Source organism: Motacilla alba, chromosome 14, assembly GCF_015832195.1.
Source record: "Motacilla alba alba isolate MOTALB_02 chromosome 14, Motacilla_alba_V1.0_pri, whole genome shotgun sequence".
In the NCBI taxonomy this organism is placed as follows: Eukaryota; Metazoa; Chordata; class Aves; order Passeriformes; family Motacillidae; genus Motacilla; species Motacilla alba.
In genome coordinates, this window is record NC_052029.1 from 16,044,814 (window position 1) to 16,060,132 (window position 15,319).

At 55.3% G+C, this 15,319-nt stretch overlaps 2 protein-coding genes across 2 annotated transcripts; one reads left to right on the top strand and one right to left on the bottom strand.

The window, feature by feature from the left end:
* Window positions 1-3,915: 3,915 nt before the first annotated feature.
* UBFD1 (ubiquitin family domain containing 1) lies at window positions 3,916-10,641 on the bottom strand. Its single transcript, XM_038151699.1, has 7 exons — window positions 10,477-10,641; window positions 9,984-10,250; window positions 9,704-9,912; window positions 8,657-8,722; window positions 8,354-8,459; window positions 5,502-5,584; window positions 3,916-4,286 (listed from the first exon to the last, which is right to left on the bottom strand). Exons 1-7 carry the CDS (start codon window positions 10,502-10,504, stop codon window positions 4,176-4,178), a joined length of 870 nt encoding a protein of 289 aa, XP_038007627.1. The 5' UTR covers window positions 10,505-10,641; the 3' UTR covers window positions 3,916-4,175.
* A 213-nt stretch (window positions 10,642-10,854) lies between these two features.
* Window positions 10,855-15,226, top strand: EARS2 (glutamyl-tRNA synthetase 2, mitochondrial). The gene is made up of 9 exons (XM_038151698.1): window positions 10,855-11,078; window positions 11,482-11,637; window positions 11,788-11,977; window positions 12,178-12,650; window positions 13,379-13,487; window positions 13,599-13,752; window positions 13,856-13,986; window positions 14,242-14,377; window positions 14,579-15,226. The coding sequence occupies exons 1-9, from the start codon at window positions 10,883-10,885 to the stop codon at window positions 14,660-14,662; spliced, it is 1,629 nt and encodes a 542-aa protein (XP_038007626.1). The 5' UTR covers window positions 10,855-10,882; the 3' UTR covers window positions 14,663-15,226.
* The last annotated feature ends 93 nt before the right edge of the window (window positions 15,227-15,319 follow it).

Here is a 15,319-nt window from a genome sequence, read left to right on the forward strand (position 1 = left end):
CTGCAATGGACACAAATATCTAATTTGTTTTTTTAAAATATAAAACCAAAGAATTAATCGCTTTGCGTATGGATAAGACAGAGTGAGCTTCCATGAGCTACCAAGGTGAATCCTTGGCTGGAAGTAAAACGGCCACGTTTCATCCAAGCCTTGCTCGGGCTCTCCTGGTCCCCCGCTCCCCTCCGGTGACAAGGACATTCACTAACAAAACAAGATGCCAGCGGCCTCATCGTAACCCGTGGGGAGAGGCTGCTGGACAGAACTGAGGGTGAAAACGGCTCCACTGCAAAAACCGAGTTACAAAGGAAGAAAAGGAAACGAAGGGGAGTCTGGAGAGAAGCCCTGCAAGGACGGGAGCAGGGAGCGCTGCGCCCGAGCCAGCGGCAGTGGCTGTGGGCAGGGGGCAGAGCAGACCCCACCGTGGCACCCGGGCAGTGGAGCAGCAGGGAACTGCCTCTCTCTGGCCCTCAGAGCACGGAGCAGTGGGCACCAGCCAGCAGGTGCAAGCTGGGCAGGGTGTGTGTGGCACCAGCACAGTGTGGTGGTGGTGAGTTTATCTCCTTTGAATCCAGATCCCTCTCTTCCATCACCAGAACTCCCTGACTGTAGTTACACATTCCTCATCAACATCATTAATGGAAATTAATAATTTACTTTCAACTTGGTGTGAAACCATGTGAGTAACACAAGCTCTTCATGCAAGACAGTCTCCGTTCAAACGCCAATCAGGCTGAGCAACAACACTTCTGCATTCCCAAGGAAGCAGTGATCCTGGGACTGCTTACACTTGGGATGCACAAACTGAGGAGAGAATACTGGACTTGGGACAACAGAGGAGGAGAAACCTGCAGTGCTGGGCACAGAGACGGGGAAGGGATGGCACGCAGGCGAGCTGTGATACCCAGTGTCATGGAACAAGGCAGGGAGGGAGCTGGGGCACTGGCAGGAGGAATCCCAAGAAGGCAGCAAGGAGAGGACACTGCCTGGGCTCTGGGAGCAGCCACCAGCAAACACCAGCTGTGTCCTGCAGGGACCTGCATTTGCCTCACCAACACTTTAATCTGCAATCAGCAAGCCCAGAAAACACTCAGTGCAACCTCATACGGAGTGGCACCCCAGGGTGCTCCCGGGGAATCCCACCCACACACAGCAGGAAGCAGTGGCTGCTGAGAGCACCCTGTTCAATTGAGATTTAACAGAAATACACATCTGTGCAGCTGGTACTGGTACCTGCCCACAGAATGCATGTCACATCTCAGAACCATCCTTATCACCAACTCCGAGTGTACTCACACTTTACTCACACACTGCGTCTCACTGAGGACCAAACTCCTCCCTGGGACCACTGGTTATGCTGAGTCTCCCTTGGGATGACCAGAGAGCAAAACCCAAAGCCAAGAGAGAGGCAGGCAATGGCTGAGAGGCAACTGTGGCACTACCGCACTAAGAAGAGGGTGTTTCTTAATGTCAATAACTGCCTTGGAAAAACTGGTGTATGCCAGAACATACACACCTCCACATCATTCCCAAAGAGAAAGGATCTTAAAAGCAGCTCTGCTAACTTCAACTAGAATACTCATTTCAAAGAGGTCCCAAAAAGCCTGGGATATTGAGCCAACAAACACCAACTAAAGCATTTATAAGTCACTTTCCTGTATTTTAATCAAATTTTACACATAGAACAAAAAATGAGACCATTTCATTTTTCCAATCAAATCCAACCTGCAAGGAAGCACCTAAACAAGATCACATTTTCTTAGTGTATATTATTTTCTTCATGTTTAAAATTTGTACGTAACCAGGGGTTTGTGCTGAGTGTCCTTTGAGCTGCTGGGCTGTCCGTGGCCCAGGACAGAGCAGCTGTGCCCCCTGGCACGGGGTGTGACGCTGCCCCGTGCCCCAGCAGTGCTCAGTGCCTGTCCCCACTCACCCAGAGCTACTCACCCGGTCGCTGTGTCCTGCACAGGAGCCACAGGAGCTGGGGAGGAGCTGGAACTCGGGCACCACAGCTGCTCCTGCCCTCCCCAGGAGCAAGGGGGGGAAGGAGCAGGAAAGGAAACGGAGCACAAACAGATGCACAGACAGGTCTGAGCACGCTGGGGAACAAATGGGAGCTGATCATCACAGAACCAGCAAGGAGCCAACGTGGCCCCAGGTGACAGAAAGAGCCAGTGTCACCCCTCAGCTTTATCCTGTAGTGCCCACACCTTCCACCAGGTAACAAATTGTTAATTTCAGCCTTAACACCAGGACTGACAACTAGGAAATCACAAGTGTGACGGCTGCGTTCCACCCGTGACATTGCCACCAGCAAAGCCAGGCCAGCTCCTCTCTGCCCCCACTGCTCCAGGGGACTGCCAAGGGAGCTGACACAGCTCTCCTGGCCCCAGCCACGCATGTCAGGACACACTGCTGCTGGCTTGAACACAGAAAGGAAACACCCCAAGCTACAGGAGTAACAAGCACATCACTAGTTTTTATGTAGGAGATGAAACACCTTTAAAACTCGTATTGCGTGGCTGCTCAAACAGAAAATACAAACTAAAAGCTGCTATCTAGGGGCTACAGGGAAATATGTGACCTCAACACCTACCAGAAAGCCAATGTGTTTTCCAGTCTCTCAAGTAAAATAAAAGTAAAATAAATACTCATTTGGGAATTTGCACTGCTGTGCTTCAACTGGGCTCTTCCCTCAAGGAGAGGGAGGGGTGGACATGGAGCATGTTCAGATGAGCTGCTCCTAGAAGGCTGTTTCTGCATGGCTTTGAGCTACTGGCACGGAGCAGCACCGAGCCCCCGTCCTGGTGCACAGCAGGGATGAGTGAGCTGCTCCAGTCTGGCTGCACAATGCCACCTGCTATGGGCTCTGCCCCTGTGCAGGGCTGAGGGCTCCGTCCAGAACACCTGAGAGAAATGGCACACGGGTGGCTGGCATGACACACAGAGCATCACAGCCCCAGGTGCAGCACGTTCCTTCTGACAGAGTGAGGAGTGAGGGCTTCTTGTCAGCTGGAATGGGAGAAAAGCTGGAAGGTGGTTCACATTTCAAAACATCCCTTGCTGGATGGTTAATCTAAAGTACGATTCACTGAATTCAATCACTACAAATCTTCAAATCCAGATCAGAAAACACTGCTGCTGTTATTAAGAATCCGAAACGGCATCTGAGCTTCTCTCTCCCTTACTGCCCCCACCCCAAAGAGGGCAGGAAGGTCTCTGTGGTTCCCTCCCTTTGGGAGACCTGTGTCCCCCTGCTCCCACCAGGCAGCCTTGCGGTGTTTCCATCCATGGCCATGTCACCGTGTCCCCTGCTCACACCAGCAGCACAAGGGTGCTCCCAGCCCAGCAGCTCAGTGCCAACGCAGCAGCTGCAAAATGACCCCAGACTGCAACATGCACGAGCAAGGAAACACTCCCAAAACGCAGCAGCCCAGGGCAGGAGGTGAAGCACTGACCGGGCACGAGGGAGCAGCTGGCAGCACCGGGTCACCTGCCACGACAAAACATCCCTGCAGAGTCCAGCTGCTCCAAACACGCCACGCACACCGACCTGCAGCTGCCAGACTCGGGAAAGGCCAGGAAAAATCCCAAACAAGCAGGGCATCTTTGGGTTAAAACAAAGAATTAGTTCTGCTACCAAGGAGTGGAAGCTGCCCTGGAGGGCCAGCGGGATATGGCTTCAGCGAGCAGCGACGCTGTGCTCTGCTACAGTTAGCTCTTAAAAATCTGCCCCTCAAAGTCCCAGCCACAACCAAGTAACTAAAGTAAGTCTAATGCTGATAACTGAGAGATTATGAAAATATTTGGTTTTGTTCAAACCGTGTAAAAAATCCTCAATAATACGTTGAATATTTTCTTTTTAAAACTAAACTGGAAGATCAACTCTCAGCAGATTTAAGTGTATTACACACGATATTTTGTGAATTAAGGTTTATTGATTTCCATTGTATTTGCTTTAAATATGGTTGAAGCTGACTGCAGAAAAGGGATGGTGAAATCTTTAAGTTAAAAGTAAACTAATGGTGAAAGAACATCACCTCTGGCTTCCATCCATGCCTCGTTTAGCATGTTTTAATAATAAGTTCCAGGACTGTCACATCCAGGGATGTTGGAGGCCTCTCCCAGCAGTGTCCTTAGATTTGTGTCATTTTCCTGTGCCAGAGGTGAGCGTGCTTTCAAAAATACTGCCACTTCCCCAGCACCGTGTCTTTGATTGCATCCACATACTGAGTTGGGACCCAATAGACCCAGTAGTAAGATGCTTCTGTTGGGCCCAGCTGAAACGCCTGCAATTAAAAACGACAACATTTACACATGGGAACAAAGAGCTGGTCCCAGTGGACAGGCACAGCTCATCCACTGCCAAACCAGACCAGCCTGTCCCACCTGCTGCTCCCTGCAGCACTCGGGGCATTCCACAGCTCTTTGGTGGGCAATTAAAGCAGCACTGCAGAGAGCAAGAGCTGCAGACACTGAGGAAACCACGAGCTCTTCCCTTTTGCAACATCACAACTGAAACCAGAACTCCTGGCCCGTGCCAAGAACATGAGGAAATTATTCCAGTTGACAACCTGAAGCATAACTCAGAGTCTCTAAAGAAACATCAGAGCTGAGAAGCCAAACAGGAACTGAACAAGACAATGACCATGTTTTTATAATCACAGGATTTTACATTTAGACATAATGTCCTATTCCCAACTTCTCTCCTATGCCCAGGAGAGGGGCACCATGGCATGTCAGAGCCTCTGTCCTTGCTGTGGGGTAAGTTAACTGCAACGTGTGCTGAAGAGGACTCTTCTCACAGGTAATCAAATCAAGTATTTGGACAGAGACTAGAGCAGCACCCTCCTGCAGGCCGTGACTTTAAGGAAAAACATTTCCCTTTCCTCCCCCTAAAGAAGGAAACAGACCTCTTACAGAAAAGAAACTGACTTCAACATCAAAAGTTAGTCACTGTACTTTGAAAAGCAGGATCTTAAAAAAACCCATGGATTAAAATCAACAGCCAAAATTTCAGTACACTAGCACAGTTCTCTTCTGAAATATAACTTTGCTAGATCCCATATGAGTTGTTCAGAAAGTTACAGCTGTGAAAAAACATTACAGCATCAAATCCTTTTTTTCTTAACCTCCATCAAGGCCTGTTGTTCATATAAATACCACAGAATCTAGAAATTAAACCAGGTACCAAAACCACCCCTACCATTAAGAAATCATGAGCTATGTTGTGAGCATGTTTACTGGTTTAAAACTGTCACGGTCAGGAGATACAAAATAATGCTTAAGCACTTTGTGTTTGTGTGAAAAGAGCCTGGATTTCCACACAGCTGCAGATATTCAATATGGCCCCAAAATACTGACAGTGTGAGAGGAGCCCACGTCCCCATGTCCACCAGGCTGGAAGCACCATCCACCTCCAGCCTGCTCTGACCTGCAGCCTCAGCCGTGTGCGCTGCGTGAAGGAATCAGATGGATATGATTAAAGTAGAGCTGTTACTCACCATCATGTGATAATCCTCATGGCCTTCAATAGGTTCACTCACCACATTTTTAATGGACCCCATGGGTAACTTTTCTGTTCTCTCTACATTAAAATTGATCAAAGCATTATTTCTGACATGCGGGGAAGCAGCATTTCATATTCATTTCACACACCACCTCCATTAATGCCCAAATCTCCTCAGGTCCAGTCTCCCCTCCAGGTGAGTTTTGGACACCTGCTGCCCAGCACGTGGTGGCTGCAGCACCACCCCCCCCACACCCCCAGCTGGCACCCAGGAGTGTGAAGGAGTCCAAAGCTGGATCACACAGTTCCCCGGCATCACATGAAGTACTTCAGTGCTCATCATTTGGGCCTGGACTGAGCGATGGGAAATCCCAGGCTTTACTTTACCTTTTCCCATAAGGAGCTCCCCTGGGAGCAGCAGGGATGCTCACCCTATGGAATCTAGTCCAGGTATGGGAACGTTCAGGACTGACAGCCAAGGGCTACACTGAACTCTCAACAGCAAGCTGAGAGCTGGCAAAGATACGCTGAGCCAGCTCTGAAAGCTTAGGCCAGGCTTTACCCTGAGGCAGAGCAGAGAAGCACAGGGAAGGGAATACGACAGAGAAAACAGGGAAAGAAACACGTAAGAGAAACTGAAGCCCCCAAAAGACTACAATTACATGGCAGAGTGAGATCAGCAGCCAGAGGCAATGGCAGGAGCCACAAAGCACATGGTCCAGGGCAGAGCTTCCCCATCTGCTCTGTCCTCACTCCTTCCTGAACACTCAGTCCCAAGGTCCTGCCTCTCAGGTCAAGCATCCAGCATCAGCCAACAATTATCTTCTTGGACACAAGACAGAGAATACCCAGAACACTTTACAAAGGAGAAACTGAACTCTGAGTTCTTGAGACAATCTATTTGATTTGTGATCCAAAAAACCTCAAACCTACCTACAGAAAGCACACAGGGAGGTAAACTCAGTGATATAAGGAAAAATATTCTGTGCCTCATAACTGAGCTCACTCTGACTACAAACACCTGCACAAAGCCCCTGAGAGGCTGCAGGGCTGGGGGTAAGAACCAGCTCCAACTCTCCAGGGCCAGCAGTGAGCAGCTGTGCCAGCACCCGGATGTGTTTACTCCAGCCCTTAGCTGCTGGCCTCTGCCGTGGGTTTCTCAGAGGAGGAAGGAGTTTTCCCAATAACAGCCAGCAATTAAAACCATTCCTAGAGGCAGCAAGCTGCTGCTGCTTCGGGGGAGCAGGGAAACAGGGAACACACAACTACAGGAAGAATCAAACTCACAGCATTAGCAACACTAGGTAGAACACCTCAGAAACACTGTACTAGAAAACTCATCTGGGGGTGATGGAAGAGATTCATCACCTAAATACTCAGCATGATTTAGAACCTGGGATCAGTAACAGGAAAATCTGCCTGCCCAACCTAGAGTGTTAAAAACACCCCCAATGCCTTGCTCCACCACTTTGCCCAGGAGAGAAATCATTACAACTGGCACCAAGAGAGGCCTCAGAGCCAGAAAAAATCTTCACAGTCAAGTCTGTCCTACAAAGAAAGTGCCAAAAACTTTTGGGATTTCTGCTTCCTTTGGACCTACTGTAGCAGCTGGAGGCAGTATAAGCACCCAGTTAGGCTGCTTTGCTGGCACAGTGAGCAAGCACTTCCATCCCTCCTGCTCACCACTATGCACTGCCCAGCCCAGGCAAACTGAAGGAGCTTCCTTGGCAGGTGGGGGATCCCAGTGTCCCCTTCAGCAGCAATTTAGCACCACGCAGCCACTCACTCCCCCTGCCCCGCTGGGATGGGGAGGAGAACTGGGAAAAAAGTAAAAACTGCTTGGTTTGAGCTAAGAACAGTTTCATAACTGAAACAAAATAAAATATACTACTAGTACTAATGGTAACAATAATAGTAATAAAAAAATAAAAAAATAAAGTCCAGAGAAACCAGTGATGCCCAATACAGCTGCTCCCCACTGCTGACTGATGTCCAGCTGTCCCCCTTCAGTGACCAGTCCCTCCCAGCCAACTGCCCCCAGTTTACACTGGACACGAAGCTCAGTGGTGGGAAATATTCCTTTGGCCAGCTCTGGCCAGCTGTCCTGGCCAGTTCCCTCCATCTCCTTGCATGCCTCCTCACAGGCAGCATCTGAGACACCAACAGTCCTTGACTGAGGGAAGCACTGCCCAGCAACAACCAAAACATCCACTGCTATCAGCACTGCTCCCATCCCGAATCCAAAACAGCTCCTGGCAGGAAAACTAGCTCTACCCCTGCCACAACCAGGCCACAGACATCCTCAGCAAGGCACGCCATTCCCAGCTCCTCCTGCACACTCAGCACTGCACAGCAAGCCCTCTGCACAGCACCGCAGCTGTGCACCACTGAGACAAGACACCCACATCATTCTGGCTGGAAGGACACAGAGTGCCAGAGATGCCAACACTCCCAGGTTCTATCCCAGCTCTGAGTTTTCCTTCCAAGCCTTGGCTAAGCCACTGGGCCCCTGTGTGGCATCAAATCCATGCTGCTTATGGAGTGCCTTGGGATACGCCAGAAACGCCCAGCGCCACCATTTGCACTTGGAGCCAGGACAGCACCCTGGGCCCTTAGTCTGCTGACACACTGAAGGGCAGTTTCTCAGGAACTGATGTGGAGTATCAAGTTCTATTCAATGCCCCGGGAGGATGGCACGTGAGGAAAGGAAAGAAAGCTTTCTGAAGCGCTGCAATACCAGCATCACTCCCCACACACAGCTGAGTCACAGGAGAGCTTTTCTAGGTCACACGGTTCAGTCACAGCCCAGTCACCAACTGCTCATCCCCGAGGCTGAGAGGTGCTCACCTTTTGTGCCGATCCACAGCTGGTCTTGCTCGAGTTTGAAGGTCAGCCTGACTTTGCCCCCTGACTTGTTGTACATGCCCGACAGCGGCACCGTGGGCAGCCGCTCCTGCGAGGAGACACAGCCAGTCAGGGCCAGGGCTGGCCAGGAAAGACACAACCCTCAGCTTTGCAAGCACGAGGAGCACCCATCCCTCCAGCTTTCTGCCACAACAGCAACGAACCACTGCCCCAGTGGGGAAGGGTCTCACAGCACAGAGCAGTCTCCTTTGTGACCCCGAGTGTCTGGAGGCCTCGGTGACGCACCTGCACGCCTTTGACAGAAGGCATCACATCGTCAGGTTTTCCTTTGTCCAACACTTTTCTGTGTTGCTACAACATAAAAACAGAAATTAAATTCACAGGAACGTTACGAAGCTTGCAGCGTGGCTCCAGCTGCCCCTGACCACATCCCAGTGGCACAGACACAGCTGCTCACAGGCACCGATCACCGACTCTCAAACGCCACCGCGCTTCCACGAGGCTCCCAAGAGATGATCAAAGTGAGTGGAGCCCCAACATACCACCAAGGATGACAGCCTTCTAACGTACACACACATAAACACAGGCGTGTAAAACCCAAAGCGACATCCAGCGAGGGGCAGAGACTCCCCACAGCTGGCAGGGCAGCCCAGCAGGATCAGAGCAGGGGCAGCGCTCAAATCCACACTCACAGCTTGCACCTGGCTGAGCACCTCTAGGAAATGACAGCACTTACCCTGGGTGTGAACCATGACAAACCACAGGAAACCATCAGCACGCTTCGTGGAGGCACCACTTATTTAATCAAGTTCATTTTGAGGAAGGTACAAGGCTGGTAATACCTTGAGCTGGCAACCCTCCAGCAGCCCCCAACAATGCAGGACCATCAAACCAGCCCCACTGCTACAAAATGTGAGAGGAGAATCCAACACCCACACCCCTGTCAGGGCTGGGACAGCTGAGGGAACTGCTTTCTTGGAGTTTGCTTTGACCGGTTTTTGGAGATCAAATTCTTTTGTGCCAATAAAAAATAATTAGGTTTTAGACAGAGTTAATCTGGGCTGAATCTGCACTAACATCCACCAAACGTTTCTATTTTTTGACCAAAATGCTTGGCTGTGCCTGGCACCACAAGCAGTGTCCTGCAGAGCCCCAGTCCCAGCTGGACCAAACAGTTCAGTGCTCTCCCCTGCCCAGAGTCCTCCCAACGCTGAGCTGTCACAAATGAACCCCCAGCCTGATCTGCGGAGGAACAGGACCCACAGGTGCCTGCAGAAGAACCACACAAATCCTGCCGCTCCCCCACACCAGCAATTATGAGATATTAATCACCTTTTGTCTGCAAAGTGGCTCCTTTTTGTTTTCCTCGGCTTTGACCTCCTGTTGAGCAGCTTCTTTGGGTGTATTCACTGCTAGCACATCGTTGATGGTAGAGCCCACAACCATTATTTTCGCTCCATTCGTCACTTTGATTTCCCGCAAGGTTTTCTCCTCCGGTAGCAGTCCCTTGAACATAACTTTCTGCATGGCGGGCGGGAGCCCTAGAGGCAAGCACAGCGATTAGCGGCGGCGGCGCGGGAGGCGCGGGGGAGGCGGCGGCGGCCCCACCGACCTGTGAGCGAGTGGATCTTCTGCTTCAGCTCGGCCCCCGTGCTGTCCAGGCAGAACTTCACGTCGTACTTGTTCTTGTTCCAGATCACCTTCAGCTCCACCAGCTCCCTGCCGCTGTCCTCGTCGCCGCCGTTGCTGACGGGCGCCGGCGGGGGCTCCCGGCGCCGCTCACCGTCCGGAGAGCGCCCGGCCGCGGGCGAGCCGCCCCCTCCGCCGCGGCCCAGCGCCAGCTCCTGCGCCTCCGCCTCCATGCCCGGCTCCTCGGCACCTGCGGGGAGCGGACAGGAAGATCCCGGCCCCGGCACGCTGCCCCGGCCCGGCCCCGCAGCGCCGCCCGCAGCGCGTCCGGCCCCGGCTCCCCGCGCCGGCGCCTCCCGGCCCGCCCCGCCGCCCCCCGACCGGCACCGCGGCTCCGGCCGCGCGGGCCCCGGGCTCGGGCACCGCGGGCCCCGGGCTCCGGCAGCGCGGGCCCCGGGCTGCGGCCGCGCTCGTACCATCGGCGGCGGCGGCGGCGGCGGCCATGATGATTGTGTACAATCCGCCGCGGGGCACGCCGGGAAACGCCGCCGCCGCCGCTGTGGGCCGCGCCGGCTCCCGTAGGCGCCCCCGCCCGCCTCTCAGCGTGGGGGCGGCGGCGGCCCCCGGATCGCGCCCCCGCGGCACCGGCCGCGCCGCGCCGGGAGGCGGGAGGGGAGCCGGACCCTCCGCTCAGCGCTGCGGGCACCGGAACTCCCGCACGCTGCCGGCCCCGCGGCGGCGGCCGCGGTCCCCTCGCGCCACGGGACGAAGCGGGTGGCGGCGCCTTTAAGGGAACGCCCCGCCCCCGGCGGCGGCGCGCCTGGGGATTGGCTGCCGCCGCCGGGCGGAAAAGACGCCGCGGCCACGTGAGCGCGTGGCGGGATGGCGCGAGCTGCGCGCGCGCTGCGCTGCGCGGTGGGACCGGGACCGGGACCGGGACCGGGACCGGGATCTGGATCTGGATCTGGATCTGGATCTGGATCTGGACCTGGACCTGGACCTGGATCTGGATCTGGATCGGCACCGGGACCGGGATCCCAGCGCGGGCCGCGGGTCCGGTTCGGGCCCAGCCCCACAGGTAACCGCGCCCTGGGGCCCCGGCCCTGCCCAGCCCCGGGGCTGCGCCGCGGCGGGGCGGGCTTTGGGTTGGGAACAGAAATCCGGGCTGCGGGGCTGCTCCGGCCCGGGCTCGCCCTTCCGCGTGTCTCGCTGCCCTGCCGGGTCTCTCGCTGTGCCGCGGCCGTGCTGCTCCCGGCGTGCGCCCGCTCGTCACGGGTTGCCGGGGCCCGTCGGGGACGCTGTTCCTGCGGGCAGTCACCCATAAGTTGTTTCCAGAGCCGGTGCCCCGGAGCGGGGCTGCCCCGGGCTGCGGTGCCGCTCCCGCCTCCAGCGGCAGCATCCAGCGCCCTTCCAGCTCGTGTTCAGAACTCTCCCCTCGGTCTCCTTTGTGACCGTCTCCTCTGGTTTCCCCACGATTACAGGTTTTCTGCATTTAGGTGGCCTTAGGACCGCTTTGTACAATTACATCTTTGCCAAAAAACACCAAGGAACCTTTATTTTAAGAGTGGAGGATACAGACCAGAGTCGGGTGGTGCCTGGAGCTGCAGAAGGCATAGAAGCTATGTTGGACTGGGCAGGTATTTGGAAACATCTTTCATTTTCCACTTGCTGGTTCCTTACCTGTCCTGTAGAGGCTCACCGTGCTCGGCGGGAGGGTGGGTTTGGCTGGCTCTGGCGGGGCTGTTCCGGCGGCGCAGCCGTTCACTGCCGCCGCGCCGCTGTTGCAGGCATTCCCCCGGACGAGAGCCCCGGGCGGGGCGGCCCCGCGGGGCCCTACGTGCAGTCGCGGCGGCTGGAGCTGTACGGGCGGGCGGGCGCGGCGCTGCTGGCCAGCGGGGCCGCCTACCGCTGCTTCTGCAGCCCGCAGCGCCTGCAGCTGCTGCGCAGGGACGCGCTGCGCAGCCAGCAGACCCCGCGGTACGTCCCGTCCCCGTCCCCGCGGGGGGCTGTGCCTCGCGGAGGGAGCAGCGTGTCCCCCTCCCGGGAGGAGCTGTTCGGCTGGGCGCGCGGTGGGCGGGTTACAGCCGAAATTCAGGCGTCTGCTTAAAGTTTTGGGAAGTAAAGCTGGCTGGTGGCGTTGGCTGTTGAGCAAAAACCCTGGTGCTGATCTCCCCAAGGTACGACAACCGGTGCCGGCACCTGACGGCCGCGGAGGTGGCCCAGAAGCTGTCCCAGGGCCTGGACTGCGTCATCCGCTTCCGCCTGGAGCGGGGCGTGGAGCCCTTCCAGGACCTGGTCTACGGCTGGAACAAGCACGAGGTGGCTGAGGTGGAAGGTGACCCCGTGATTCTCAAGGGGGACGGCTTCCCCACGTACCACCTGGCGAGCGTGGTGGACGACCACCACATGGGCATCACGCACGTCCTGCGCGGCACCGAGTGGCTGGCCTCCACTTCCAAGCACCTGCTGCTCTACAAGGCCTTGGGCTGGGAGCCGCCTCAGTTTGGCCACCTGCCGCTGCTGCTGAACAAGGACGGGGGCAAGCTGTCCAAGAGGCAGGGGGACATCTTCCTGGAGCGCTTTGCCCGGGACGGCTTCCTGCCGGAGGCGCTGCTGGACATCGTCACCAACTGCGGCTCGGGCTTCACAGGTAGCACCACGGGCTCCTGCTGACTGCCTGGCCTGGGCTGGGCTTGCTTTTATAGCTGAGAGCCTTGTTGGCGTTTGAAAGGGTCAAGGGAATGGGTGTCACATAACCAGTCAGTCACCGAGGTGTCACAGAGCTGTGGAAGGAGCTGGAATGGTGGAAATCTTCCTGCTGCTGTGCAGCCATTAAAATTGAATCAGGTGCTCAATCAGGTGCCTTGGGAAAACCCTCACCTCAAGGCTGAGACACTCTGTGGAGTCTTGGGAAAGCTTGCATTCTGTGGTTAGTGACTGCAGTGTTGTCTGACACCCGTGCTGCTCTTCCTTTGACCTGACAGACCACGAGGAGCTGACTCAACGCCTCCTTTTGTGGTTCTTGCTGTGTGGGGGTCACAAATTACCTTGTGTTCTGAGAGCTCTGCTTGGGAATGAAATCTTGGGCAGTGCAGCCTCCTGGCTGAGCGTGGCTTCTCTGGCCAGCTGAGGCAGAGGGGTTCTGCTGAGGACGGTGGTGGAGCCGAGCAGAATGTCCCAGTTCCAGTGCTGCTGCAGCACAGCAGGCTCCTGGGGACAGGGCAGCGTGGCAGTGTCCCTGCTGCCAGTTCCCTCCTGCCTGCCAGGGGACATCCCTGCTGCTGCTGGCCCTGCACGGGTGGCTGTCCTGTGCTGCCAGCCCGGCCCGTGCCCGCGGAGAGCGCAGAGCCCTGTGAGTCCCTGTGCCTTGCGTTGCAGAGAAGCAGATGGGGAGGACTCTGGAGGAGCTGATCTCCCAGTTTGATGTAGGCAGAATTACAACCCATTCTGCTCTCCTGGACCTTGAAGCGCTCCCAGAATTCAACAGGTAAAAAATCACTGGTAGCTTTAAAATGTAGTAAGCGCCATGTCAGTGAGAATTTATTTCTGGCACTTGGCCTTGGCTGCAGGTTTTGTTGTTGGGTTTGCTGTGTTGCAGGATTCACCTCACCCGTCACATTGAGAACCAAGGGCTGCGCCAGAAGCTCGTCAGGGAGCTGCAGGGGCTGGTGGAGCTTGTCTATGGGGATCAGCAAGTGGAGCCAGATGTTCTGGAAGATAAATATGTGGAGCGAGTCCTTCTGCTGAGAAAAGTATGAGTAGTGGCAGAGGGCTGTGCCACCATCCTCCAAGCTGAGGAATTGCTTCCTCCACAGCGCAGCCCTCTGCCCTGCCAGCTTTGCTTTCTTCCCCCAGGGTCACATAAGCCTCCTGAAGAATCTGGTGTCCAGTGATTACTCTTACCTGTGGGTCAGGCCCTCGGTGTCCCGGCAGCAGCTACAAGCAATTTCTGCAGAAGTAGATAAAATAGGAAAACTGGTGTTAGGGTAAGTGTGCTGCTGTCTGAGCTGAGCAGTGGCAGCAATGGCTCCTCCTCTCTGAAAACTGTATTCTTAAACAGTCAGAATTACTGCTGTTTCTGTGGTTTTCCAGGTCTGTGGCATAATTGTATAGTTTAAACTTGCTCTTTTGAATGAGCTCTGCACTGGTGAGCAGAGGGAGTGCCCTGGCACAGGGCAGGGGTGAGAGGAACACTGTGGTTTTCATGTCCCCAGAGTGTAAGGACACCTTCTTTCCCAAAGGCTCATGACAAGGCCAGCAGCTGCCTTGACTGTGGAGGAGCTGAACCGAGAGCTGCGAGGTGTGCAGAAGCAAACCAGAGGGACCAAGTACAGCAGCATGATGCAGCTCCTGCGCGTGGCGCTCAGCGGGCGGCAGGTACGAGGAGCAGATCTGAGATTACGTGCAACGTGCTTTCACAGAGCTCAGAGCCAACTTTACAAAGGTTCTCCAAAGCCTAGTCCTGGCTCAGCTCTGGTGCTGATGCTTCAGGTCCCTCTGAGCAGGGCTGGCATCAGCCCGTGATGCAGACACGGCGGGGCAGCTCGTGCCTGTGCTCAGGGCTCGCTCTGTTTGCAGCACGGCCCGAGCGTGGCAGAGATGATGGTGACTCTGGGAGCTGAGGAGGTGTGTGGCCGCATACACAGAGCCCTGTCCAGCTGACAGGGACGCTGCTGACCTGCCAGGCTGCGCACTCGGATGGCGCGGGTGGCACCTGCGTGATCACCTCTGACCACACGAGCTGGGCCTCAGGCCAGGCAGGTGTCTGGGCTGGTCCCACGTCTGCAGGAAGCTGCACTGAGCACGAGCCACTTCGTCTGGGAGAGGAGCCAGGTCCAGATTCAGCCCCTCCTGCAAGGAGCCTGCTTTGCAGGGTGGGAGAAGAAGACGCCTGTCAGCATTTAAACTCAGACCATGTGGACAGAAAGTAACTGAACTTGTGAAAGCAGCAGATCAGATTCTTTTTGGAGAGAGCCTACAGCTACACAACACGGTTCCCCAACAAATACAGTGGGGGGTATTTTTATATATATGTGTGTGTATTGCAGCTGTTGCCCTCTTAGCTGCCCTGGTGTCCCACCAGGCTGAGTGAGCTGCTCGGGGCGGGGGGTTTCCTGTGTACTGTGTCATGCACGTGGTTCTGCTAAAAATATCCCTGCTCAGGAGATTGGGATGTTTTATCCTCATTTGTCTGATACCCTTTTAATTATTAAATCAGTGTGGTGATTTTGGTTCTGTTCTCGTGGTTACGCTACAGCCGGTGCGGGGAGGAGCTCACGGGGTTGTGCTGAGCCCACGCCCTCACACGAGCACTTCCCC

Coding starts and splice junctions, on each gene's coding strand:
- EARS2 (XM_038151698.1), top strand. CDS start 10,883: ATGGCGCGAGCTGCGCGCGCGCTGCGCTGCGCGGTGGGACCGGGACCG. Junction 12,651..13,378: donor CTGCGGCTCGGGCTTCACAG/GTAGCACCACGG, acceptor CTTGCGTTGCAG/AGAAGCAGATGGGGAGGACT. Junction 13,753..13,855: donor GAGTCCTTCTGCTGAGAAAA/GTATGAGTAGTG, acceptor TTCTTCCCCCAG/GGTCACATAAGCCTCCTGAA.
- UBFD1 (XM_038151699.1), bottom strand. CDS start 10,504: ATGGCCGCCGCCGCCGCCGCCGCCGATG. Junction 5,585..8,353: donor GCTGTGGATCGGCACAAAAG/GTGAGCACCTCT, acceptor ATTTTAATGTAG/AGAGAACAGAAAAGTTACCC. Junction 4,287..5,501: donor ATGAGGATTATCACATGATG/GTGAGTAACAGC, acceptor TTTTAATTGCAG/GCGTTTCAGCTGGGCCCAAC.